A 25,563-nucleotide genomic window follows, 5' to 3' on the forward strand; every position below is an offset into this window, starting at 1 on the left:
GCCCTCGCTTCACGTCACGCCTGCCGAGCCAGACCTTTACGTCACGCCTGCCGAGCCAGAGGCTGTCCAAGTCACCTCTGCACAGCCAGAGGCTGTCCACGTCACTTCCTCCGAGCCAGGGTCTACGGACAAGATGGCGGATCCGGAGACTGTTCACGTCACTTCCCCTGAGCCAGTGTGTGTGTTGTCTGTTCCTGTTCCCGAGCCAGAGTCTGTGTTGTCTGTTCCCGAGCCAGTGTGTGTGATGTCTGTCCCCGAACCAGTGTGTGTGATGTCTGTTCCCGAGCCAGTGAGTGTGTCGTCTGTTCCCGAGCCAGTGAGTGTGTCGTCTGTTCCCGAGCCAGTGTGTGTGATGTCTGTCCCCGACCCAGTGTGTGTGATGTCTGTTCCCGAGTCAGTGAGTGTGTTGTCTGTCCCCGAGCCAGTGTGTGTGATGTCTGTTCCCGAACTAGTGTGTGTGATGTCTGTTCCCGAGCCAGTGAATGTGTTGTCTGTTCCCGAGCCAGTGTGTGTGTTGTCTGTTCCCGAGCCAGTATGTGTGTTGTCTGTTCCTGAGCCCGAGCCAGGGTGTGTGTTGTCTGTTCTCGAGCCAGTGATTGTGTTGTCTGTTCCCGAGCCAGTGTGTGTGTTGTCTGCTCCCGAGCCAGTGTGTGTGTTGTCTGTTCCCGAGCCAGTGTGTGTGTTGTCTGTTCCCGAGCCAGTGTGTGTGTTGTCTGTTCCCGAGCCAGTGTGTGTGTTGTCTGTTCCCGAGCCAGTGATTGTGTTGTCTGTTCCCGAGCCAGTGTGTGTGTTGTCTGTTCCCGAGCCAGTGTGTGTGTTGTCTGTTCCCGAGCCAGGGTGTGTGTTGTCTGTTCTCGAGCCAGTGATTGTGTTGTCTGTTCCCGAGCCAGTGTGTGTGTTGTCTGTTCCCGAGCCAGTGATTGTGTTGTCTGTTCCCGAGCCAGTGTGTGTGTTGTCTGTTCCCGAGCCAGTATGTGTGTTGTCTGTTCCTGAGCCCGAGCCAGGGTGTGTGTTGTCTGTTCTCGAGCCAGTGATTGTGTTGTCTGTTCCCGAGCCAGTGTGTGTGTTGTCTGTTCCCGAGCCAGTGTGTGTGTTGTCTGTTCCCGAGCCAGTGTGTGTGTTGTCTGTTCCCGAGCCAGTGTGTGTGTTGTCTGTTCCCAAGCCAGTGAGTGTGTTGTCTGTTCCCGAGCCAGTGTGTGTGTTGTCTGTTCCCGAGCCGGTGTCGTCTGTTCCTGAGCCGGTGTCTGCGCCGCCCTGGCCGCCCGAAGGGTCTTCGCCGCCCTGGCCGCCTGCGCATCCTGCTCCGCCCTGGGCGCTGGAACTATCTGGTCCGCCCTGGCCGCCTGAAGGGTCCTCTCCGCCCTGGCCGCCTGAAGGGTCCTCTCCTCCCTGGCCGCCTGAAGGGTCGTCTCCTCCCTGGCCGCCCTAAGGGTCGTCTGCAGTTCCTGCTCAGCCCTGGTCGCCCACGCTTCACGACCCAGGTTCGCCATTGCAATGCCCTGGCCCCATTCCCCTGCATGGACCTGACCCTCCATCCCTCCCCCAAGACCGCCTCCGCTTCACCACCCTCCTAAACTATTGTTTTTTTGTTTTTTATGGGCGTCGGGAGCCGCCCATAGGGGAGGGGCTATGTCACGGTGTGGGTTTTGTGTCTTGTTCCTTGTCTGTCATGTGGTTCCCTGTTTGTCATGTGATCCTGCCATGTGTCTTGTCCCATGTTCAGCTGTTCCCCGTTATGTTGATTAGTCTTCCCAGGTGTCTCGGATTAACCACGCCCCCTTGTTATCTTGTTTAGCCTGTCTGCTTGTGTATTTATACCTCAGTGTTTCAGTTGTGTTTTGTCGGTCGTTGAAGTTGTTTGCTGTTCTTGTCCCTGTCCTGAGTTCCATTGGATTACCTGTTTGTTTTATTAAAGTGCTTGCATTTGGATTCTCTCTCCGCTTCTTCCTTGCTGCATCGTCACAAAAGCGTTACCACATTGTCTTGTCTGACACAAGACTTCATGACACAGGAAATGAATTTAAATACAAAACATTGTACAAAAGTAAACAAAAATGTCTTTAAAATTAAACACTGGAAGCAAATATTGCAGTTTTTTGAGGATGTGGGCATGTCACACGACTGGTCTGTGTTACCATCTGCCTAATTTGGCAAGCTTCCACCTGATGACACATGAATGTGTGCCAAAATATTGTGTGAGTCAACATGTGGAAACTAAAGCATTTTCTCCGTCCTTTTAAGCCAGTAATATTAATGTAGCCACAGATACAGTGCTGCATTGTGCCCAGAGTTGGGCAGAATACTGAAACACGGCCTCATGGGATAGTGAAGTGTCCATATCACACTTCAGAATCTCTTCGGAAGTAGGCCTAGTAGGTCATCAGGTACTTTTGCCAATAGAATACTGTGAATTCGGACATCCTTCTTTTGTCCCATATGCTATTTTTCGCCTACTATATAGTAGGGAAGTATGTGATTTCGGATGCAGTCTATGAACTGTGATTGCACTGCCTTCAGAGTCGTTCATTTCCAGGGTAGAAAAGTCACATTTTCCCTCAAGTCAAGCTCCACAATCTTTCCATGTGTTCACTTTCAAATTCCTCTGTATCATCAACAACAGATGACTGTTAAAGTTACATGTTTAAGGTTAGTTCAGACTAAAGACAGCTAGGTGTTATCATTTATGCTTTTAAGAGCCCACAAAAAAGAATTAGCAACTGGTAAAACATTTACTGTGAAATGCTGAACATCTACGTAATATAATAAAAAAGTCACAAATTAAATCTTAAAGGTTCTCTAAGCGATCCTGGGTGACGTCACTTCTTGTTGACGTTCGAACTATTGTCAAACAAAACGGAGGCTAGCTAGACCCTCCCTCCTCCTCATCCGCACACTAACCCCCCAAACCACACCCCCAAACCCTTCTTGTCGGTCATTGGCTGGAACAGTTTGTTATGTTTTGGGGAGCGGGTCGCTGCAGTTTGTTTTTGGTGCTGTTTGTGAAGCATGGGCTGTCTACAGAGATCGCGTTTCTTTACAGTGTGTTCAGGGGACAGGCAGCCAGCGGATAGTGAGGAGATGTTTGCTGTATGTGACAAAAAATGTTTTGGCCTAAAAAACACATGACATCGCTTAGAGCACCTTTAATTAGGCCTAGATATTGCATTTAATTTGGCAGTAAAACATAAAGTTATGCCTGTTTTATTGGTGCAGAGATGTGTATTTTGTAAAAACTTAGTTCATTTCTTTATTATGGTATGTGTGGCATAATTTAAAAGCCATTAATTGTCTTAAACATCCCCAACTCTGAAAGTCTGTAAACATCCCATTGGTAGTTTCGACACTGCGGGGGCGTTCGGGTGGGTTCATCAAATATGATTATTCCAACATGACATTAAGGCAGCATTAATTGTATGCGCAAGTGAGAAGGATATTTAAATGAAGCATTAAAATCGGCATCGTTTGAGATGTGGAGGTGTCGGAGAGTGCTGAGGTGGGCAGGATAGACCCACGGATGCACTCTTCTCATTACCTGCAGTTAAACCCGCTAGATAGTCTGCCTGAACCTAACACGAGGCTTTTAGCAGCTCAATCACAAATTCTTGAACAAGACATCTGATGCCACGAGCGCAGCCGAGTGTGTCGGAAGCTGTAACAGAAGTGTATTGGTTTATCAGGCCTGTTGTTGGAGCGATAGTGTTTCTTACAAGTGTTTGCTGCTCTCACTGGGATGAGCGAGTAATCGGAGCTAAACCGATGGAGCGTAAAGCGTCTTATTCTCTCTCTCTCCACCTCGGAATAAGGCCTAGGAGCTCCTCAAACATTCATGAGTACGATAGAAAACTCCTCAGGCTCCTTTTTGTGATCTTAAATGAAAACAGCGGATTGTTTTACACGTGACTTTTGTATTGCACTTACAGGTGATTTAGCCGTTCAACGTTCAGACAGCTGTGATACGCCAGTACTTCAACAGTGATCAATGTAAGGTCTGCAGAAGTCTAAATTGGAACCTCCCAGAGGAGATTGCGTTGCTCAGAGTTTGCACCAGAGACTCTGTGGACTTCTCACTTGCTTCTCATTATGCCTCAAGATGTAATATAAGTGTCAGGGTGTCACCAGAATGTGTTTGTGAAGTTTCAGCTCAAAAAACAACACAGATAATTTATTATGCCATGATGTAAATGCTCATTTTTGAGTGGTAGGAAAAACATGCTGTTTTCGTGTATGTACTGTATCTTTAAATGCAAATGAGCTGCTGCTCCACCCCGCTTTCCAAAAGAGGGCGGAGCCTGTAAAGCTCGTGCCTCGGAAGCTCTGTCAGAAACTAACAAAACATCAGTTTGGTTTGGATTATCATCTCTATCGTGGTCACGCTCAGGTGACTTTGCAGTTGTTCGTCATTATGAAAGTTTATTATCTGCCTGAGTTTTAAAGCCAAATCAGTCTAAACATCTGATATAGTGTATGGTTTTCTGAGCGCACACATCCGAAGCGTCCCGTGAGTATTAAACTAAGTTCTCTTTCACATGTTATTGTTTAAACTGTCAAACACACAAAGTTTACACATAAACACACAGTCGTTATTTTCTTCGAACATAAACAGCAAGTAAATAAATTGCATGTGTATTGTATTAAAGTGAAAAGCAGCGTAATATACAGTACCTACTGCAATATATGCTTGTTAATATGAATCAAACAACAAAATAAAAACTGAAAATCACTCACTGCTAATTTTGTAGCTTTAATAAGAATACATAAAACATGGAGATAAACATGGCGGCTGTGTACAGCTCACTCAGGAGGACGGGGTGACATTTATGTTCAAATACTACATAAAACGTTTATTTAGCATAATTAGGTCCCCTTTAATTAGCAGCTTTATGAGATGTTTCTCCAACAATTGATTCAGAGAAATACAAATTGACAAGAATGAGAAAGTTGTTGACGTAGCACAATAAGAATATAGAGTTATGACATGAATGTGGTTATATACGGTATCAGATAATTTGGAAGCGTTTGATGAGAGTGCTTAATTTCATATTGAGATCAGACTTTTCATTGCAGACTCAAATATGAGTACAATGTGAGCCATATTTGAGCTCCCTGCTACTCTAGAGCAGTGCATTCAACCCTATCGACTTCAAGGCCCAACATTGTCCCAGAAAATATTTGAAGCCCTCACTAAAATATTTCTGTTGTGTACTTCTGCCGCATGACAAATATAGTTTTGTTTTTGTAGAACAGAAACTAGTGAAAACTACTGTCAATAAATAAAAACAATTAAATGCAAATAATTTCTTGATTCCTGAAGTTTAAGAGAAATTAGTACGTTCTACAATAAAAACCAAAATTGTTGATGCAGGACAAGATAAAATACAAAAAGGTGATGTTTAAGGTGATTATTAAAATAATAATAAATAACTTATGTTAACATATGTTAATTTTTTTTTGCATTTCTTATCATTATTTTAATTATATATTAAATATATAATTACCATTTTTATTTAAAAAATCGTTAATATATTTTAAATTATTTTTCAAGTCCCCTTGGAAGTTTACTGTTAAAAAACAACTTAAAATACAGAACGGTGATGTCTAAGGCGATGACTAAAATAATATTAAAAAACTAAACACATTAAACATTTTTTAGCATTTTAATTAAATTATTTATTTGAATTATATATTAAATATACATTTAGTATTTTTATTTTAAAAACATTTAAACCTGGTTAATAACCAGGCTTTATAAGAGAAACAGTTTAACCAGCCACACAAGCTCCAACTGGGGTCCGAACAGCTGTAAATGTGCTAAATGTTTCATGCATGTTGTGAAACCACAAAAGGCACTTTTTTAACCTGTGAGCTGTGTGTGGTTGCCATGGAAACCTGTGAGCTGAGAGTCCTGGGCGGGGTTTTGTGGACTATGGTCTTTTCAGAATCAGATAAACCAAGCTTTTATCTTGCTACACCCACTCAGAGTCAGAGATGGAGAAGTTAACTGCTTCATTCTGCTCTCAACGTCCTTGAGTTGTATATCTTTCTCTCTGGCATGCGGTCAGAGTTGCCAGTCTGTGCTGACCCTGGGTTTTTATTTCACTTGTTGCATTGTTTGAGTAAATTTGTGGACTGAATATGGTGCACTTCTGTAGAAAAACACCATTGCTTTCTACACAGCCGTGTGTGAGGTAGCCATCTGTTGGTATGATGATTTTTTGCCTTGAATATTACAATCAAATTTTGAGATCACCTTAAAGCTAAAATGTCTTCTTCATTTTCTAATCCAAATGTTGTTCCTAACAGTATGTTTTTTCTTTCTTCTGTAGATCTCTTGAAGGGATAGTTCACCCAAAAATGAAATTACTCACCCATCATGTCATTCCAAACCCGTAAGACATTTGTTCATCTTCTGAACACAAATGAAGATCTTTTTGATGAAATCTGAGAGTTTTCTGTTCCTCCATTGACAGCTACACAACTGACACTTTGATGCTTCAAAAAGTTCATAAAGAGATCGTAAAACGAATCCATATGAATCAAGCACTTTAGTCCAAATTTTCTGAAGAGACTCGATCACTTTATATGATGAACAGATTGATTTTTGACTAATTTTCATGCTGATGTTCTCTATACAATGACCGTGAATGAGGACTGTTACGGTTGAGGTATAAAGTCATACAAAAATAGACAAGGCGCATTTTATTTCAACGCAATACAAGAGCTTAATAAGAAACCGTACGAAATGCTGTTATTCTCAGAAATCTCTTCCTCTTTCAATTCAAGTCCATTTTTCCATAATATGGCTGCACATTTAAAAGAAATAAAACTGATGTGACTTATTAGTGACTTATTAGTGCTGCTGTTGTCAACAAAAGAGAGGCTTTATTGGCTCACTGCGGTTTTCTGCCATGACAACCACAAATATTAGTATTATGGTTATTGTTATTAAAGTTGTCATGAAACGGAAGTTGTGATAGCATTTTCTTCCCTATTGTGATGTACGCTGTAAATCATTTTTAACTTTAAAAAGTAAGTATAACCTGGTTGCCTTAAAATTTTACGTTTTTAAGTTTAAGTAAAATTGAGTGAATGAAGATTTGATTTGGTTTAATTAATAGAAACTCAAAATTGTATGTTATCTGAACCACATAAATTATCTTAAGTTGATTTGACAAAAGAAAAAAATTTGGGATAAATCATTTTTACAGTGTATATCCAAGTGAAATGGCTTATCGAACTATATATAGTTCGATATATTATCGAGAACATGGGCGGGACTTTTGTCTTTTTGGACTTTTGCGGGACTTTTTGGCTTTTGTCCAGTGGGAATTGGTTGGATCGTTGACGTTTGCTATTGCTGTGATATCATATGAGTAACATGTAAGAATACTGCGGAAAGGAAGATTTCCAGTGAAAAGCGATTTATATTCCATACTATATATTAAAAAATGAAAAATTTTGCGTGGGCCACTTCTGTGGAGTTTTTTTGTTGTTGTGATTTTTGTAACTTAATTTATAGAAAAGAGTAGCATTAACATACATACTGCTAAACGTTTGTTTGTGTTCTGCTGGGGATCTAGCAGGGTGACTAAAGTTTAATAGTTTAATAACCACAAAATAACTGCTTTCAACTATCAGGTTGGACCAATTTAAAAATAAAGGAGTGGATAAATTTTCACACACGTGTGTAAATCTATAAATAGTGCAGGGGTGTAAACACTCATCAGGGGAAGAGCATTGTGAGAAAGAGAGAGAGCTACATGCAGAATCATCACTCTGTCAGATTTGAATCTCAGCAAGTTTGCAGCAGGTGTTTCTGGGTATAATCACGCTGTACTTTGGTCTCTGTTTTCTCTGCAGGTGGGTGAGGGGGGATCTGGAAAACAGGTGCTCAAAAACACAGCTGGATGGGAACGGTCCACTCAGCTTGTGTGTGTGAGATCACATTGCAGTCATGTGGGAGTGTCACGCATACATCCACACAGCAATTTAGCCGGTGCTATATGTTTTAATACAGCGTGAATGGGTCAGAGCTCTATAGGATTGAACTAATATGACAGTTTAATTATGACCATGAGCCAACCGCTGTATATGAACACAAGACGCATGGCGCAACCCCTTCACCTCTCCTTTACGACAATATCCAGACAACATTCATTTTCACTTAAACGTGCTCATCTGATTTAGATCCCACACCTGCTGACACCGTACAGAATCCTAGTGAAAACAGATCACAGCAATAAGACTCAAATATAAAGGACACATATTTTTGTGGTTGCTAAGTGACACCGAAATTGCCTCGTAGCCTTCAGGTGAATGGTCTTCTCTCATATACCACGACAGAAATGTATTTGTTACGTTTTTATTTCACCTGTTGTGTTGTGGAACACGCTGTAGATGGAAACATTGTTATGTTTTTTTAATTATTATTATTGCGGAGACCCCCCCCCAAGCCCCCCCCCCCCCCCCCCAAAACAATAATACCATGGAAACCACAGTTTCTGCCTAAATTGTTATTATTTTTATAAAACTGCAGTAAATTCATATGGGATCTCTATCCAAAAGCTTTAAGAATCTAATATCAATTTTGTTTTTGTTTTTTTGCTTGTTCAATTTCTCTATGCAGTGGCTAATAACTAATTTACCAGTTTTAATATCTGGATTGTATAATCAGATCTACAGCACCAAAAGCTACAGGGCAAGTACTATAGATCTTCAGATATTAGATGCATTTATGAAAGCAAATTACATGTGCCTTGAAGATGTAATTCAAAACTTTAAAGAGAGAAACAGAGAGAATGGCTGATGCTTGAGTTCGTGTACGTGCGGTTTTCAGATCACGAAGTCTAATCAGTGAGTGAATTGAAGTGCCACAGGGTTGTAACATAACACCAGTGAATGGTTGCATCACTCAAATGAGCTCAGAGTCCTGTTTAAAAGACATGTTTGGAAAGATATAGTAAGAAATGTGTGCTTTTCGTACAATAGAAATCTAGTGTTAGGTGGAACAGAAACATATCAAGTACACAACACTAATTCTTGGCTTGCACATACTAAATGCACCGTCCTGTTGAATACTTCCTGTTACTCATGTGACTGTGGAGGAAACAGACATCCGTACTCTATAGGGGGCGATAGTCACATTCAAATATCTGTGCCATTAAACCAAATGTGTTATGATTCAGGTAGCTAACTATGAATATGTTCACAGTGTACAAACTGGCTTGTTGGTCCGCTAAGATAGTTGGCCAGAAAGAGAAAACTACGGAGGACCTAAAGGGACACCTCAAAAGGTTTTGCGTGCGTCGAGTGAACATGAAGTTTCTTGGGGGAACGCAAAACATTTGCGAAAGAACGCAAAAGCATTGACCTATTATTTTGCCTCCCGTCTCATATTGGCTGCATCCGAAAACTTAAAAATGCTGTCTTCGAAGGATGCGTTCCAAGGCATCAAGGCACGTCCCAATCCAATGTTAGCTTAAGATACCTTCATCTGATCTATTTTTGAAGGCTGCATGGATTTATCCTTTGCTGCCTTTGATATCCCACAATCCTGTGCGTTCCATTTGATGACAGCAGTTGAGCTAGAAAAAGAAAGATGGCGTCTAAAAGTTGCGGTTGCTGGTCAGTTTTTGTGTAAATGTACATTTTTGACCAATGTTTTTCGCTTCTGATGTGATTTCTAGTGAGAAACTACTACTGTAGTATTAAAATATTTGTTTAGTTCGCACCAAAGCTCACTCTATTTTGCTGTAGATCATTAAGTTTTCTGAAATCAGTTTCGTGAGGAACCTTAGTGCACAAACGCTGCCTGAAGAGGCATTGCCTATAAGGCAGCGAGGCAACAAGTCAGCTGCCTAAGTTTTCGGATGCAGACACTTTTTTTCCACCACCACCACGTTCCTTAAGGGGACATGTAGAAAACTAGCCTGACTTCGTCATACTCATATTCTAGTCAGAATGTGAGTCTGATACTGCTCCAAAGGGCTTTGATTATGAGGCGTGTCTTAACCGAACCAGGAAAAAAAAAAACTCTGTACTCAATTGGATAGACCTACAACCAATCAGAGCAACGTATAGTTGCTTAGCATAGTTTTTCAACAGAACTCAACTGCACGCACGCTGGAAGAAGTAGTAAAATAACAACATGGCATCATGACTTTGCGTAAACATACACGCCACTTTCAAGTCAAGTGGCGTGTTATCTATACGCATTTTGAGCTATCCGCGTGTATGTCCACGCAGAAACGAACCGTCATCTTTTGCGTGTATGTCTATGCCGTTAAATGTCTGAGTGATTCCGCGTGTATGTACACGCCATTAAATGTCCGAGCGAAACGAAGCAAAATGTAGATCTACATCTGGGGAGCTATATTATTTTTCCTAGGATGGTAGGGGAAGACTCATAAATGGTATTAACCCCAGTGACGGGTAGGTTTAGGGACGGGGTTGGGGTAGGTCATATATTTATATATACAGTAACAGTAATGTAACGTTAAGTCAACGGCGTTGATAAACACGCTGAAAAGCGATTATGCGTGTTGATAGCACGCCAAAAATGGAAATACGAATTGGCGTGTCATACATACGCCATTTCATGAGATCAGTCTGAAAATAATGAGTGTTGCTTCTTTTACTTGGTCCTCCATGAGTGCGAGTGTGCGACCAAAGGAAAAACCACAACGACCGCAGGGTTTTCATTGCGTCCCATCTTCTTATTGACCATCGGAGCCAGCTGATAAAATAAACTTTTGCCGAATCCCGTAGTAAGGACGGCAAACACATCTTTCCGATCGACAAATGCCTTGATTGCAGTTCTCTGTTCGTCTTTTAAAATGAATGCGCTGTCGATTTCTTCTAAAACAGACGCGATAGCGGAATCTATACATCTCAGTTCTCCAGCTGCAGTCATCTCTGAGGGAAACCAGTTCAACCCAAGCGCTCTTTAATAACGTGATGATTACGTAACTGCAGATCATCTGTCCATCATCGTATAAAGCCCGCCCTGGCAATTTGATTGGCCCGACTAATTTTGAACCGATCATAATTACTCCTCAATGGATCGAGTCCAGACCGAACTTCCCGACCAAAAAATGTTGTGGGCGGGGTTCGGGCTGGCATCCAGACTAGTAGAAAACTGACTGTAGAAGAAGACAGTTTACACTAATGCCTGTTATAGCGCCCCTAGTGGCGATGCTTCTTGAGTTGCACTATAATTCGCATTCTTACTCGTTTCAAATGACTGGTGAAACTGAGCTTTTAAGAGTTGTCTTAGATGTTTACATATGGGGAAACAACTGTGTTATACTGATATTTTTCATAATATTTTCGTTTGTGTTCCACAGAAGAAAAAAGTCATACAGGTTTGGAATAAATGATGACACATTTTTAATTTGATTAAACTAAAATTAAGTAATTCAGAATGGGTCCTGTATGGATTCTGTTTTGTTTTTGACACCACAGCCTTCTTTTAATCTCATCCAACCAGCAATTCTGACAAAGTGTTTTGTTTGAACATCATAAAAAGGTTGCCCTTTTGCAATAGCACATGACACACATTCACCTGTACACACACACGCCCACACCCACACGTACAGTAACCACACAGGTTTAAAGAAGGCACACGAATAAACATCAGCACGTATCACTGACTCAGATCAGTGAATGTATATGCTTAGCGCTCAAGTAAATGGGCGAGTGAGTTTAACAGTGAATGAGAGAGAGAGAGCCTATAATCAAGCACAGTTTAGCAGTGGGAAGGGTCACAGTGTGTGAGAGAGAGAGAGAGAGAGAGAGAGAGAGAGAGAGAGAGAGAGAGAGAGAGAGAGAGAGAGAGAGAGAGAGAGAGAGATCTCCCATGTGTGTTTATTCTCTTTACAGTGTAAGAAAGGCAGGCAACAGAGAAACAGGCCTGAATGATGAGCTCAAGAGGGATTTTTACAGATGGGATGCGGTCCCTGCAGCAGATGCCAACCCTGTGACTTTCTTTTCTAATGATCCTCTCTGATCTTTGACGTTCCCTGCTTTCCCAGTACGTTTTCCCACCTGAGGAGTGTGTTTCCAGAGTTTCTCTCCTCTCGCAGACGGACAGAGTAAACTGGAGAAGATGTCAGAGCTGAGCTCCAAAAAACAAGGATTTAAAAAATGCCGGAGTGCCACTTTCAGCATCGATGGCTACAGCTTCACCATTGGTAAGAACAGTTGATCAGGTATGTGTGTGTGGGTGGATGTGTGTGTTTCGATGGCCAGCACTGATTTTTTTTTTTCTGTGTGAGCGAGCATGGAGCTGCTACAAGTGCCTTTGGGATTTTAAAACCAAAAGTTATTTCTTAATAATAATAAACAGAAATATAAAGTTAAGAATAGTAATGATTATTATTATTAATTCATAATAACAGTAATCATCCTTATTATTGTTAGAAATTCTTTCTTAATAATAATTTATAAAAATATTACATTCTTAACAATAATAAAAAATATTATTGTTATTAATTATAAACAAAAATCATCATCATTTTTATAATACATCAATGTATTATTAATATTGTTGTTATTTTGAATTCATTTAATATAAAAAAAAAATGTTACAAAAAAGTTACCATTTTCAGAACAATGACTGCTATCCAGTATAGTAATGTTGTGTCTGTTTTGGGTCAGTTTGAGCAAAAACACATTGTAGAACATCCAATAAACAAAAATACAAATAGACCAAGCAAAACCTTAGCATGTGAAATCTGTGGCATTTAATCATGTTTTATTTTTGGGGGTCTCTTAAACCCCGAACATTTTTAAATGAAGAACATTTGAAGCGTGTTAACAAGTTTAAGTAACAGGTATCATCAACCCGATACGTCAGTATATTTAGTATGTTTTGAGCTATTAAAAGAGGTCATGGTGTCTCTCAGACATGAGGGTGTAGTTACAGTGGTGTTTTTTTATATGTGAAGGTTTCAGAAAAGGCTTCAGAGATGTCTCAAGAAAACGCCATCTTAACACATGCACAAAGGTTTGGTAAATTGGTTGAAGACAGTTTGAGTTTGCATGCAAATTCCCTGTCTTCTGTTCTGTCATAGTAACAAGAAAGCAACAAAGTGATTGTGTCTTACAGTCAGTCTCTGGGTGTCTCTGAGTCGCCTGAGTACAATTAGATTACATAAGAAACAACTTTTTTTGGGCACAAAATGATTGACAATGCTCTGTGTCGTTCAAAAAGCCTGAATTGGTTTAATGCCCTGTCAGATGGTGATGGTTACGATATCAGGACGTTGATTTTCTGACAGGGTAAGCTGATTTAGGCACAGAACAAAGAGAGCTTGAACAGCAATATCCAATATGACATGACAGTTGTGGTGGCAGAACATTGGATGGTGGTAATTATACTCCTAAAAGGTCATGGGCTTATATAACAGACCACAATCAGGAGATGAAGAAATGGAGAAACCACAGCGGTGCACAAATCGAAGGTATCAGGTAAAAAAAAAGAAAAAAGTGATCATTTGGAGTCCATTTGTGACTTCTGTTTGATTGGATGAATTCTCACGGGAGCCTGTGTTTATCATTAAAGCAAAGCCCACACAACAGTCACGCTTTTAAAACGCACAGGGCCAATGATAAGAGTTTTCTCCAGTGGATCTCCCATGCTGCCTTTGCGATTACCGTCTCCATGGTCACCGGCGGAGGCAGGATGTGATGTCACGACCTAGTGATTCTTGCCTCTGCCTCACAATCATCCCCAACCCATCCCGTCCCCATAGAGCCATGTGTGTGTGTGTGTGCTTTAGAATGGCCAATGGGGCCTCATTAAAGCACCTGTGGAGCCGTCAATAAGGCTCATGGGTCAGGTGTGGAGCCCTTAAGGAGACCCCAAATCTGTATGTTAATGATGTTAATAATAATAATAATAATTATTGTTATACAATATATATATATATATAATATTTTTTATTATATTAACAACAACAACTCTACTGCCACTAATATTACTAAATTATTATTATATAATTATGAAAATTATGTATTTATATTATATTTATATTTGTATAATAATATTAATAATAACAACTATAATTATTATTATTTATTTTATAATTATTATTATATATTATTTAGTAAAGTTTATAATTATATATAAATATAATTATACAAGTAATAATATAATAATTATTATTTACAATTACATATAATAAATAATAAATAAATGCTTTACTTTATATTAACAATAAAAATTAAAGAACAATATGCATACAATAATAATAAAGAAAATTTAGAAAAATAATATATATATAACAATAATATATGATAAGAACTATATGCACATATATATATATATATATACACACACATATGCAGACTCGTAGATATGGAGATCCAAGGCATTAAATGGAAAAAGGGGTCTTTGGTTACCTGTCAGGGGAGGTGTGGGTGACGGCGTGCGCCCCTCGCTGGAGGCCTTTCTGTCGTCAGCACATTAGAGGAGTCGTGTGAGCTGCCCAGGGGGAGTCATTATCTCTAATGAAGAGTCCTTCCTCTTCTCCTGAGTACTGACTCGCTGGACAAACTCACTGTGCTAAAGGCTTCTCTCTGATTTCCCTCTCATTACCTCTGTGCCCCCTGCGGACCGGCAGTCCCCACTTAACAACCTCTCTGTCTTTCTCATTCTTTCAGCCCTTTTATTCACCTGTGGGATTCTCAGTGTTTCATGATTTTTCTGTCTTTCATTTCGTTAAATTGCTATTTTTGTGGGAAACCCAACTTTTTAAAAATCCCCCATAGAACCAAGGATGATATCGTTAACACATACTAATACTGTTTAAACATTTTTGCAAATTCAGTACATTCTGAAATAATAATAAAAAAATATCAATTAAAAAATGTAAACTAAATGAAAATTAGAAATATTGCATTGGCAACAAATTGAAATAACTAGTTGAAGTAAGAAGCAATTATTTCACACTTATGATGTAGGCTATTCATTGGAATGGATTCTATTTCAAATAACATTTATTTTATTTTATATAGCCTAATTTTATTGGGAGTTAAGTTTATATAAGTAATCTTACATTTCATGTATTTCAATGCCTGTAACCTTTTGATAAGTTATTAGTTTTTCAATCCCTCTTGTGGATTGAGTAAACGGTGCTTCCAGCGGTCAACTGTTAATAATGTAATTAGTTCAGTGCAGTGTGGTTATGTGGCCTGCGAGAGGAGCTGTCCGTTCAGTTTATACAGCAGCACTTCCTCTGTGTAAACAACACAGCTGCGTGTTGACCTCATGTGGTTTCTTTTACTCATCCATCCTGAGGCCGTTTTATTGCTCAGAATCATGGAAGCCTCGACGGATTTTAACAGGGAACTTTTTCCCAGCAGAAATTCTTAAAGTAAACACATAAAAACCACATGTCCCCTCAGCAGCCGATAGCGTTTAAACCAGAGCAGGATTTATGTCTGCATTTATTGAAAATGGAGGAGGACTGTGGTATTTTCAATGTCACACACATTTATCTGTGACCTTGAATTCTTCTTGTCTATAAATCACCATTTCTTGCCTAAAACAGCATAAAACGTTTTTCTCTCTTCTGTTCTGTCCAGAGGACAGTCATATTTCATGTAAGTATCAACTGTTTTCAGATGTTTATTATAAAATAAGAGGTGAAGTGACAGTTATAACGTTACAGGGATAAGTTGAATGTAGTTGGCAATGGCATAGCTAGCTAATTTGTGCGTTAATGAGAAATTTTGTGTCTATATTTTACTGCATTATATCTCAGATAAACTGCTGAGAAGCAGCAGACTACAAAATTTAAGTTACCTATGTTTAAGAGAAATCTCCTTTATGATTTTTCTCTTTTCCCTCTTTTGACTCATTCTCATCTGCCTCTCTCACTACGGGGCAAATGCCAAATTCCTAAAATATTCCACTTTTGTATTGAGTAAATTAAAACATCTTCTACTATATCATTATCAAATTACCATAGCATATTCATGAATGATAGGCAAATAACACTGTGAGGGAAATGATTTATGCTTCGTTTATAGGCATGCTGTAATGTGCATCAGGTAAACAACATAAACAAACAATATTATTTTTCTGTTTCATCTGAAAATCAATTTCTGTTCTTTATGTTTGTTTTCGGAAACTCTGTGAGTGTGGTTGTGGCAAACTTGAAATGTGTGGCGAGGAAAAGCGATTTCTGATGAGTCATCATGATTGTTGAAGAAAGGTCTACATCACTCATCTGTCTGTGTTTTGTTCTTTCCCTCCACAGTGGCGAATGAAGCGGGAGAGAGCAGCTCAAGACCTCTGGCACGCTTCGCACGTGAGTATGTGCAATTAGACACGTGATTGAAAGCTGTTGACTTCACTTTTACTTTAGAATTGTTTCCTGCACAGTGAGGAAACAGGTATGAGTGTGACACAGTAAAGTTCACAGTCTTCACAATCCCACGGGTCTGTGATCATAACAGCAATGAGAGGTGTTAGAAATCATTCATGTTGTCTGTGTGCCATCTGAAGGCTAGGCTAGGCACTGAAATTATGCTTACTTCATCCTGCCATGTTTGTTCATGGACACTCAGTTTCGTAAATATTTATTTGACCTAATCACCAGAGCTGTCTGTATATCTATTTCATATATTTCTATTGTCTACCTGTCTGTCTGTCTTACTATCTGTTTGTGTCTAATAATGATATTATAATATACAATAATATTAAAGGGATACTTCAGGATTTAGCATTAAGCTTTGTATTAGTAGGAAACCTGTAGTATTTTTAAATCGCCGTGCTTTCCACCCTCATATCCCCCTGAGACGAGAGATTTGTGTATTTTTTGTCTGGAAAAAATCCTCCGATGACGCAAAAATCGTCATTTTGCGCCATCGGAGGATTTTTTGGCCAGAGGCTAAAGACTACAGCCAGTAGTAGGGGCTGTCCCGCATGTTCTCATCCCGCCCATAGAGGGTGGGATCTCACTCACAGAATGTACACATAGTGTCAGACATCTCTTTTTGGAAGCTAAGCTAGCAGGCTCTTGTTCTGTGGAGAAAGCTGAGTAGTAGGGGTTACCATCCTCTTTTTCCTGGACATGTCCGGCCGTCGAGATCGTACAAAATGTCCTGGGTTCAGCTTTTGCTTTCTGCAGTCGCCATTCATTGTTTACATGCACACCTTTTGTTTCAATCTAACTGAATTCATTCCGATTGGTGAATCTGAATGTAGTGTTTACATGAACGCTAAACAAGTGATCGGTTGATGTGTGTTTTAACATTGCTAAGAAAATTCCCGCTCCTCCGTGAGAGATACGAGACCGGTGCGTCTCACAGGTGTCGCTCGTCATCAGTAATCACGCCACCGGCCTCGCGGCGTTCTCCCGCGGCCCTCAGTCTCGTCCTGCTCGCCACAGTAAACATAATTAATGGCGACTGTAGAACGATCTCGAAATCCCGGGCAGACTCATCACGGAGACTCACTAGTAGCCTAGACTTGTCGTTTAAAGCAGCACTTGGCAACTTTTTCAACTTAATAAATCCATTTAGAAATCATTTGGATGTTTAAATAACCTGTTCTGGTGAGAATGGTGACTTTCCCCGCTCCCCCCAGCCTTCCCAGGCGGAAAACCAGCCTTGCAACATAGGGACTACCGTCCCGGTAAGTTGGAAATAGGAAGTCTCGTGAGAAGCGAGAAAGAGCGAGTAACACGAACTGTTTTACGGCAATTAGAAACACACACACCTCCATCTCGGTAGACATAGCTCCACACGATAAAGTTAGAGTGTCTGGGACTCATTTGTTCAACACACCGGATCCGACAATAACAAAAGCACATGAGCGCGTCTACGGTAGAAAGGGGAGGAGGAAGCCGCAAGTGAATTTAAGACAGTGTTGTGAAATATTCACACCACAGCTGTAGGGGGAGCTCGTTGAGAAAACATGCGACAAGAAAAGTGAAAATCAGCGAATAAGTGGCTAGAGTTACCGAATGCCCCTTTAACTACTGCGCTCTGTTACCGGTAGGCGTGGCCTCCTAGGCCAGCGAAGCAAGTGCATTCTGGGAGTTGTTGTCTTTCATCCACATAAGCTAAAAATACATTTTCTGGCTTTTCTCAGTCTAGAAAGCTCCAAATTCAAAAATAATTTCACATTTCTTCTACATAAATGACCCATTTTAAATACACATTCATCTTTCCAGAGGTGAAGTATCCCTTTAAGTGTCTATCCATCCACCCATAAACCCATCCATCCATCTGCAAACCCATTCATCCATCCATCCATCCATCTACAAACCCATCCATCCATCCACTTACAAACCCAACCAACCATCCATCCATCCATCCACTTACAAACCCAACCAACCATCCATCCATCCATACACTTACAAACCCAACCAACCATCCATCCATCTACTTACAAACCCAACCAACCATCCATCCATCCATACACTTACAAAGCCATCCATCCATCAACCCATCCATCCATCTACAGTACAACCCCATCCATCCATCCATACACTTACAAACTTTACCTTTCTTGTTTAAAATGACAGTAATATGAACTTTTTTTTATTTAAATTCATTTTACTTCTAATTTATTACATTCAAATTCAAATTTCAGTTCTTCCTCCTGTTCACTACCTCAATTAAAAAAATGTTTACATTTAAATTTACATTAAATTCTGGTGCACAACCAACCCTACAGTCAATGAATAAATATATATTTTTGCCCTCTTAATGGTGCAGTTACAGCATCTACCAGCAGGGACTGTCTACCCAAAGTAACCAGCCAAACCGTTACCTCTCGACTACATGTTGGCAGAACAGAAAAATGACACAACATTTTTCTTCCTCAATCTTTCTATCTCTCTATCTCTCTGTCTGCTTTTCACTCTGCCCCAGTCTTGCATTCTGTCGTCTACACCCCTCTGAGCTTTTGATCTCTGATTGTTGCATTAGGTTCCAAGTCACAGAATGCTTTGTGGAACGCCATCACAGCAGGCATCGGGATCAAGGACAAAGACAAGCGGGGTATCCTGATTGACCCGCGGAGTCCAGAGGAGATTCTAGCTGATGACCTGCCCTCTGTCGACAGTCCCGATGCCATGGAGAAGACCGCCATAAGGTTTGGAGGGAATCACACATCTCACTAACACCTCTTAGTGAATCGATCAATCGATCTGTGCTGATATCTGCTCTCGATCAATCAGTCCAATCCACTTCCTTTACCAGCTCTAAAAGCACTGTAGGGTCAAACTGGTGAATGGACATGCTCAGATAGCAGGAATTATACAGTGATTATGTCGCATAAAGTGATTTGTGTTTGTGTTTTCTGCTTATAAGCACAGCTGGCAGGCCTATACAAGATTATTGATTTTTTTTAGAGCTATGGTGTCAAACCATCACTTCTGTTTCAGATCACAGCAGGCATTCCAGTAGTAAAAGACTACAGTCTTAAAAAAGGTTCTAGCTCTAACCAAAAGGCTTTTAGATCACGATGAAGGATCTTTCAGCATTAATGTGATGATATTTTTTTTAACGACAAAAGAAAATCTTACTGACTGTTTAAAAAGCATCCTAGAAATGTATTATTATGATTTTTGTTTAAATTCTGATTGAGTTGGTGTGTCCAGACTTTTGAAAAAAACACTTCTTGACCATACTTTTTATTTTATTTGGAAAAAAAATCTGAATCACATATTTAAATTTTTACAGTTGTTCGTAAGGTACAATTTTATCCCTTTTTTTCAATGCCGTAAACCCCAGTTTCACAGCAATTCAGTTAACCATCCTAATCCATTCCATGTATCCCGAACGGATTTCACATGGACGTCAGACGCATAAATCCTGTCATTGTGGCCTTCTGAAAGTGTATGACAGGAAAATAAATGATGAAACCGTGTGATATGTGGACTCAGCTGTCTGCTGGTGCGACCGGCTGTGTTAAACAGGGAGTCTCCAGTGGACTGTGATGTTCTGTATAGCGAGCAGCTCCTCATTAATCACCCTGTGAGAGGAAGGCAGGGGAGAACCGTATGGCATTAGTCCTGACGTCAGCACCAGGCATCGGCTGCTATAAATATCCACTGTAAATCTGTGCTCCAGTGAATCCGTAATGTTCTATTAGTGTGTTATTGTGCACTTGGGGTGCTTGGGAAGGCACATTTGGCAGGTATAGGGTGATGGGTTGCAGGTGAGAGAGTCTCCCCTTCCAGCTGAGAAGTAACCAGTCTGAACATGGCATGATGGGATAGCACAATGTGCCAAGCCAAAGCCCACCTCCTTGTCATCAGATGTCCCATAGAGAGAATTTAACCCTTCACCAGAGAGATGCATACAACATATAGAATGACCAAAATGAACAATTAATAAGATAGCTCACCCAAACATAATATCTGTTCATAGTGGCCACAATTGTCACAAAAACTAATTCACTGATAATCTTGTCCTTTTGAGAATCATATCAGCCTGATTCAAGAGAACATATTTAAAGTTTTAATAGAACTGGTCCAAAGAAATAAGTAGTCTTAAAGTCCCCCTGTAGTCAATAATTTTATGAGCCCCGCCTCCACTCACTCACACCAGCTAAGAGATCCACTCGTTGACCTGATTGGTTACAAGATAGTTTGTGACGTGAGAAACACCAGCGATTTCACACCGCAGTTTTTGAGAAGGTTCTTTGGTTCACCGCAGTTTTAAGGAGAAAATACTCAGCAATGGTGTCGACTTATGAATTTGCACATGGTTTGTCTTAAAGCATATTAAAAACACCACATAGACGTATAAACAAACATTAAAAGCTTGATTTTTTTTACCACAGGTGGACTTTAAGAGACTCATGTGTAACCCAGATGGGTTTTGCCTTATTCTCCTTAAATTCTCCTTATTCGCGGCTCCCTTTTTGTGTTCACGTTGTCGCGAGACTTCGTGAAGTATCGCGAGACTTGAGATGGAGTGTTGCGTCATTTCCTTTAAATACGGCCGCGCGCTGTTGTTTTGGTATGTGTGTGCGCGAGCTGTGTGTTGAGCTGCTGCAGGTAGGCGTTTAGCCCTGTAAAACATTTTATTAATTAAACTGCTGGTTTATCTATCATGTATGCCAATCTTTTAGATTGCCTCTACCGTTGCAAATGACTGCTGTTGAGTGACTTAATGATGTGGGAACTGGTGAATTGTCATTGTTTGTTATATGGTGCTAAAAGTGTGTTGTATGTGTATATGGTTCTGTTAGCCAGTGCTGGCGCTGGCTCTGCTTAATCATACTGAGTCTGACTATATATATATACTTTGTGCTTATTTAAATGAGCAAAACATTAATAATTAATCTTAATATTGTTGAATTATGAAGTTATCAACTATTCTTTGATTCTGAAATGTATTTTGAAGTTATTTATTGATATTGTCTATTTATAAGAGTATTCTTGCTGATTGTTAAATTATTTATTGCTATATGCAGTATTTATATTGAATCATGTACATGATGAAACGAATGAACTGAGATAATGATTATGATAATATGATGACTTTATTATATTATGGTGATTAGTTGTGATGCTTGGAACCAGAATGATGTATTAATTGGTCCTGTTTGTACAGGCCAGGTTCTGTGCATTGATGGCGAGCCACTAGGCCCAACCCTGATGCGTTGGAGTGCATGCATCTACCGGTGTGGTAGGAGGTGCTGCAGCTGCTAACTTTGCTACATCTGCGCACACACCCTCAGAGACATTTTCACACACTTTTGGACACTTTATACATCTATATATTGGTACTGATCTTATGAACTGTTCCATCCTGGACTCTTTGGACTCTGTCCGTCTCGTGGTTGTGTCTCGGCGGCTTCAAGCACCTTTTTATGATTGAGTGAATTCTGAAATTGTTGTATGCTCATCATTAATAACTTTGAACTGAATACCTCCTATGTGCACGTGTAAATATTGTAAATACTTGTTGTCTTATATGTAATACAATTCACAATTGCACTGCAGTCCTGACTCTTGTGTATCATTGAACTCTACCATTTCCTCCCTGAGCCAAACTAAGATCTTCTGATACTGGTCCACTAATTTATTTATATTTGCAGCACTTATATATATGCTACATAACTTTGGCGAGCCAGCCAGGAGGAATTGGTGAGTTTAATGTACATTTGAGGTATTGATTTGGGTTTATTGCAGTTCAGTAACAATAATGGATGTGTTTTTGAAACGTGGTATCAAATTACCAAATGCTGTGCTGTTGGAGGGCATAACAGAACCAGAAAGTGATGAAGTCATTGAGTTTTTGAGCCAATATGGTTCAGTCAATGAGATTGAGAAAATTTCTGAGACTGAATCTGAGTATGATGGTGTGCTTGTTGTTGAATTTACTAGTGGTGCAGCTTTGGAAGCGCTACGTCCCATTTTGCCGTACACATGGGTCTCGGCTAAAAAGACACATAGATGTTGCATTTTGGAGCTATCTTCTGTTTGTACAGATCACTTTGCTAAAGCTAAAACTATGTTGTATTTGTCTGATTTACAGAATTTAGCCAAATTAACTGGGGTGGATTACACAGAAGTGCTCAAAACAATGATGTCTCAGATTGGACTTTCGGTCTCCAAGCTCCGCTCTGAGCCTCATGTGGAAGACCCACCAAGTATTGAGTTGCCCACGCTGCTAGAGCCATCAGTGAAGCCATTAACTCGGGCTCCATCAGTCATTCCTGTTCCCCTTGTGGATACTGCTGCTCCCAGGTCAGTCACTGAGCTCCGCATTGATCCTTCTGCTCCTACGCAGCCGGGGATGAGACATTCAACTGCCAGCATTGACGTCCATCCACCTGAGGTCCAGCGCTACGTAGTAGAGCACATTGTAAAAAATGAGGAGAGTGCAGCACATCACCAGAGGATCAGGGTTTTCTCAGGTCGGCTTCCCAGGCCTACTCATGAGGCTGACTACGACACCTGGCGGTCAGGGGTAGAACTGCTGTTGAAGGATTCATCTGTGTCCGACCTCCATCGCTCCAGGAGGATAGTGGAGAGCCTCCTTCCTCCAGCAGCAGATATGGTCAAGCAATTGAGTTCCAGCACACTGCCTATAGTGTATCTAGACACTCTTGACTCTGCATATGCTACTGTTCAAGATGGGGATGAACTGTTTGCTAGATTCATGGACACATTTCAGGATACCGGTGAGAAACCATCTGCCTATCTCCAACGGCTCCAGGTTGTCCTGAACTCCGCCATGAAGAGGGGAGGAGTCATAGGGTCTGAACTAAATCGACATTTGTTGAACCAGTTCTGTCGTGGATGCTGGGACAATTCTTTGATCGCTGAGCTTCAGCTAAAACAAAAGAAGACTTGTCCACCCACTTTTGCTGAGCTGCTGCTCCTCTTGCGCACTGAAGAGGACAGAGAGGCAGCAAAGGCACATCGAATGAAGCAATATTTGGGGTCTACACGGCAGAAAGCTGCATCTCATGCCCAGTTTGCTCGTGTTAACCCTGAAGATGGGGCTACAGTTACCGCTTTGGTTAACATCACCCAGCAACTGACTCAACAACTAGCTGACGTCCAGCGACAGTTAGCCATGCTAACGACCAGCCAGTCAAAGACCAGTGCTATTCCCAAGACTTCCACCTATAGTAAGCCACATGCCAGGGCCACCAATCAGCAGCTTCGTCGATCCACACCTACTCAGGCCAAACCTGGTTATTGTTTTCGGTGTGGTGAGGATGGCCACATCCGTCCCCAGTGTGAGAATGAACCCAATTCTACCCTGGTTGCTCGTAAAAGGAAACAGTTCACTAGCAACCAACAAAACACTTCCAACTCCGTCCATTTAAACTGAGTCCGGTTCCTGTTGTGGGACAGACAGGGGCCAGAGGGGACCAAATCCGTCCCAGGGAAAGAAAGAAGATTGTCAAGTGTGTAGAAGTGTCACAGCCCCAGATAAAGAATGCAAACATACAGCTTCCAAAGGGCCTGGTAGGCTCAAAATGTTCTGCAGTCGTCCAGATTGCTGGACAGAACTACCATTGTCTTTTGGATACTGGCTCGCAGGTCACTACGATTCCAGTCTCTTTTTACAACCAGAGTCTCAGCGATCACTCTGTGAAGCCACTTTACGACTTACTCCAGGTAGAGGGTGCCGCCGGTCAGTCAGTGCCATACTTGGGGTATGTAGAGGTGACCATAGGGTTTCACAAAGAGTTCGTAGGAGAAGAACTTGAAATACCGACTCTTGCCTTGGTTGTACCCGATGGTCATCCTGAGGGTTCTTCAATTGTGCTTATTGGTATGAATACTCTGGAGCCTTTATATGAGCGATACACCAGTAGTGACATCTCTAATTTTCAACCCACGGCCCAAGGGTACTGTGCAGTCCTAAAGCTCCTACAACTGAAGCACCAACAAAGCCAGGTGGGGCGAGCAGGCACCGTGAATTTGTTGAGTCAGACACCAGTCATGATTCCTTCTGGTCAGACCATTGTTCTAGAAGGCTCTGCCAGAGTAGACAGTCCAACTAAAGTTCAATGGGCTGTGATTGAACACCCCATATCACCTCTTCCTGGTGGGCTATGCGTCCAGAGTTGTCTCATCACACTTCCAACTCATGCTCCCTACAAGGTTCCTGTTTTCGTTATGAACGAGTCTGTACAAGATGTTCTCATTCCACCAATGACAGTAATTGCTGATATTGGTACATCACCTACCATCCTGGCCCAGCACACCGTAAATGCTTCTCCAGTCCAAGGAGGTTCCCAAAGAAGTACTTTGGAGTTAAATTTTGGAGAATCACCTATCCCACCTGAGTGGAAGGAGCGAGTAACATCCAAGCTCAACCAAATGCCCGAAGTGTTTTCTTACCACGACCTTGATTTCGGCTGTACGAACCAAGTAAAACACCATATCAAGCTCCACGATGAAACCTCTTTCAAGCTTCGAGCCAGGCCTATCCATCCCCGCGATATTGAAGCTGTTCGAAGCCATTTGCGGGATCTGCTTGAAGCTGACATTATCCGGGAGTCAGAGTCACCATTTGCTTCTCCAATTGTGGTGGCCCGAAAACGGAATGGCGATGTTAGGCTGTGCATTGATTATCGTAAATTAAATTTACAAACAGTGAAAGACGCCTATGCCCTGCCGAACCTTGAAGAGTCGTTTTCAGCATTAACGGGTTCCAGATGGTTCACGGTTCTGGATCTAAAGTCTGGATATTATCAGATTCAAATGAGTGAAGCCGATAAGGCTAAAACCGCATTTGTCACACCGCTGGGTTTCTGGGAATGGAATCGGATGCCGCAAGGCGTTACGAATGCTCCAAGTACATTCCAGAGACTTATGGAGAAATGTATGGGGGATTTACATCTCAAGGAAGCCCTTGTATTTCTAGACGACATCATTATCTTCTCTGACACTTTAGAGGAACATGAGAAACGCTTACTCAGAGTACTTACTCGCTTGAAGGAATTCGGCTTGAAGTTGTCGCCTGAAAAATGCAAATTTTTCCAGTCCAGTGTACGTTATCTTGGACATATTGTGTCTGACAAGGGTGTTGAAACAGACCCTGAAAAAATATCAGCTCTCAAATCCTGGC

At 41.0% G+C, this 25,563-nt stretch overlaps 1 protein-coding gene across 1 annotated transcript in view; it reads left to right on the forward strand.

Moving 5' to 3' along the window:
• The first annotated feature begins 11,820 nt into the window (after nucleotides 1–11,820).
• pde1ca (phosphodiesterase 1C, calmodulin-dependent a) overlaps nucleotides 11,821–25,563 on the forward strand; it is an 83,721-nt gene continuing 69,978 nt past the window's right edge. Inside the window, exons 1-3 of the mRNA XM_056249261.1 lie at nucleotides 11,821–12,188; nucleotides 16,263–16,313; nucleotides 18,943–19,108. Of these exons, the coding sequence (XP_056105236.1) occupies nucleotides 12,104–12,188; nucleotides 16,263–16,313; nucleotides 18,943–19,108 (302 nt within the window). The 5' untranslated portion in view covers nucleotides 11,821–12,103. The remainder of the gene's footprint in view (nucleotides 12,189–16,262; nucleotides 16,314–18,942; nucleotides 19,109–25,563) is intronic.

The sequence above is a fragment of the Rhinichthys klamathensis genome, unplaced genomic scaffold (genome assembly GCF_029890125.1).
Source record: "Rhinichthys klamathensis goyatoka isolate OS25496 unplaced genomic scaffold, OSU_Roscu_1.1 h1tg000059l_1, whole genome shotgun sequence".
Lineage (NCBI taxonomy): Eukaryota > Metazoa > Chordata > Actinopteri > Cypriniformes > Leuciscidae > Rhinichthys > Rhinichthys klamathensis.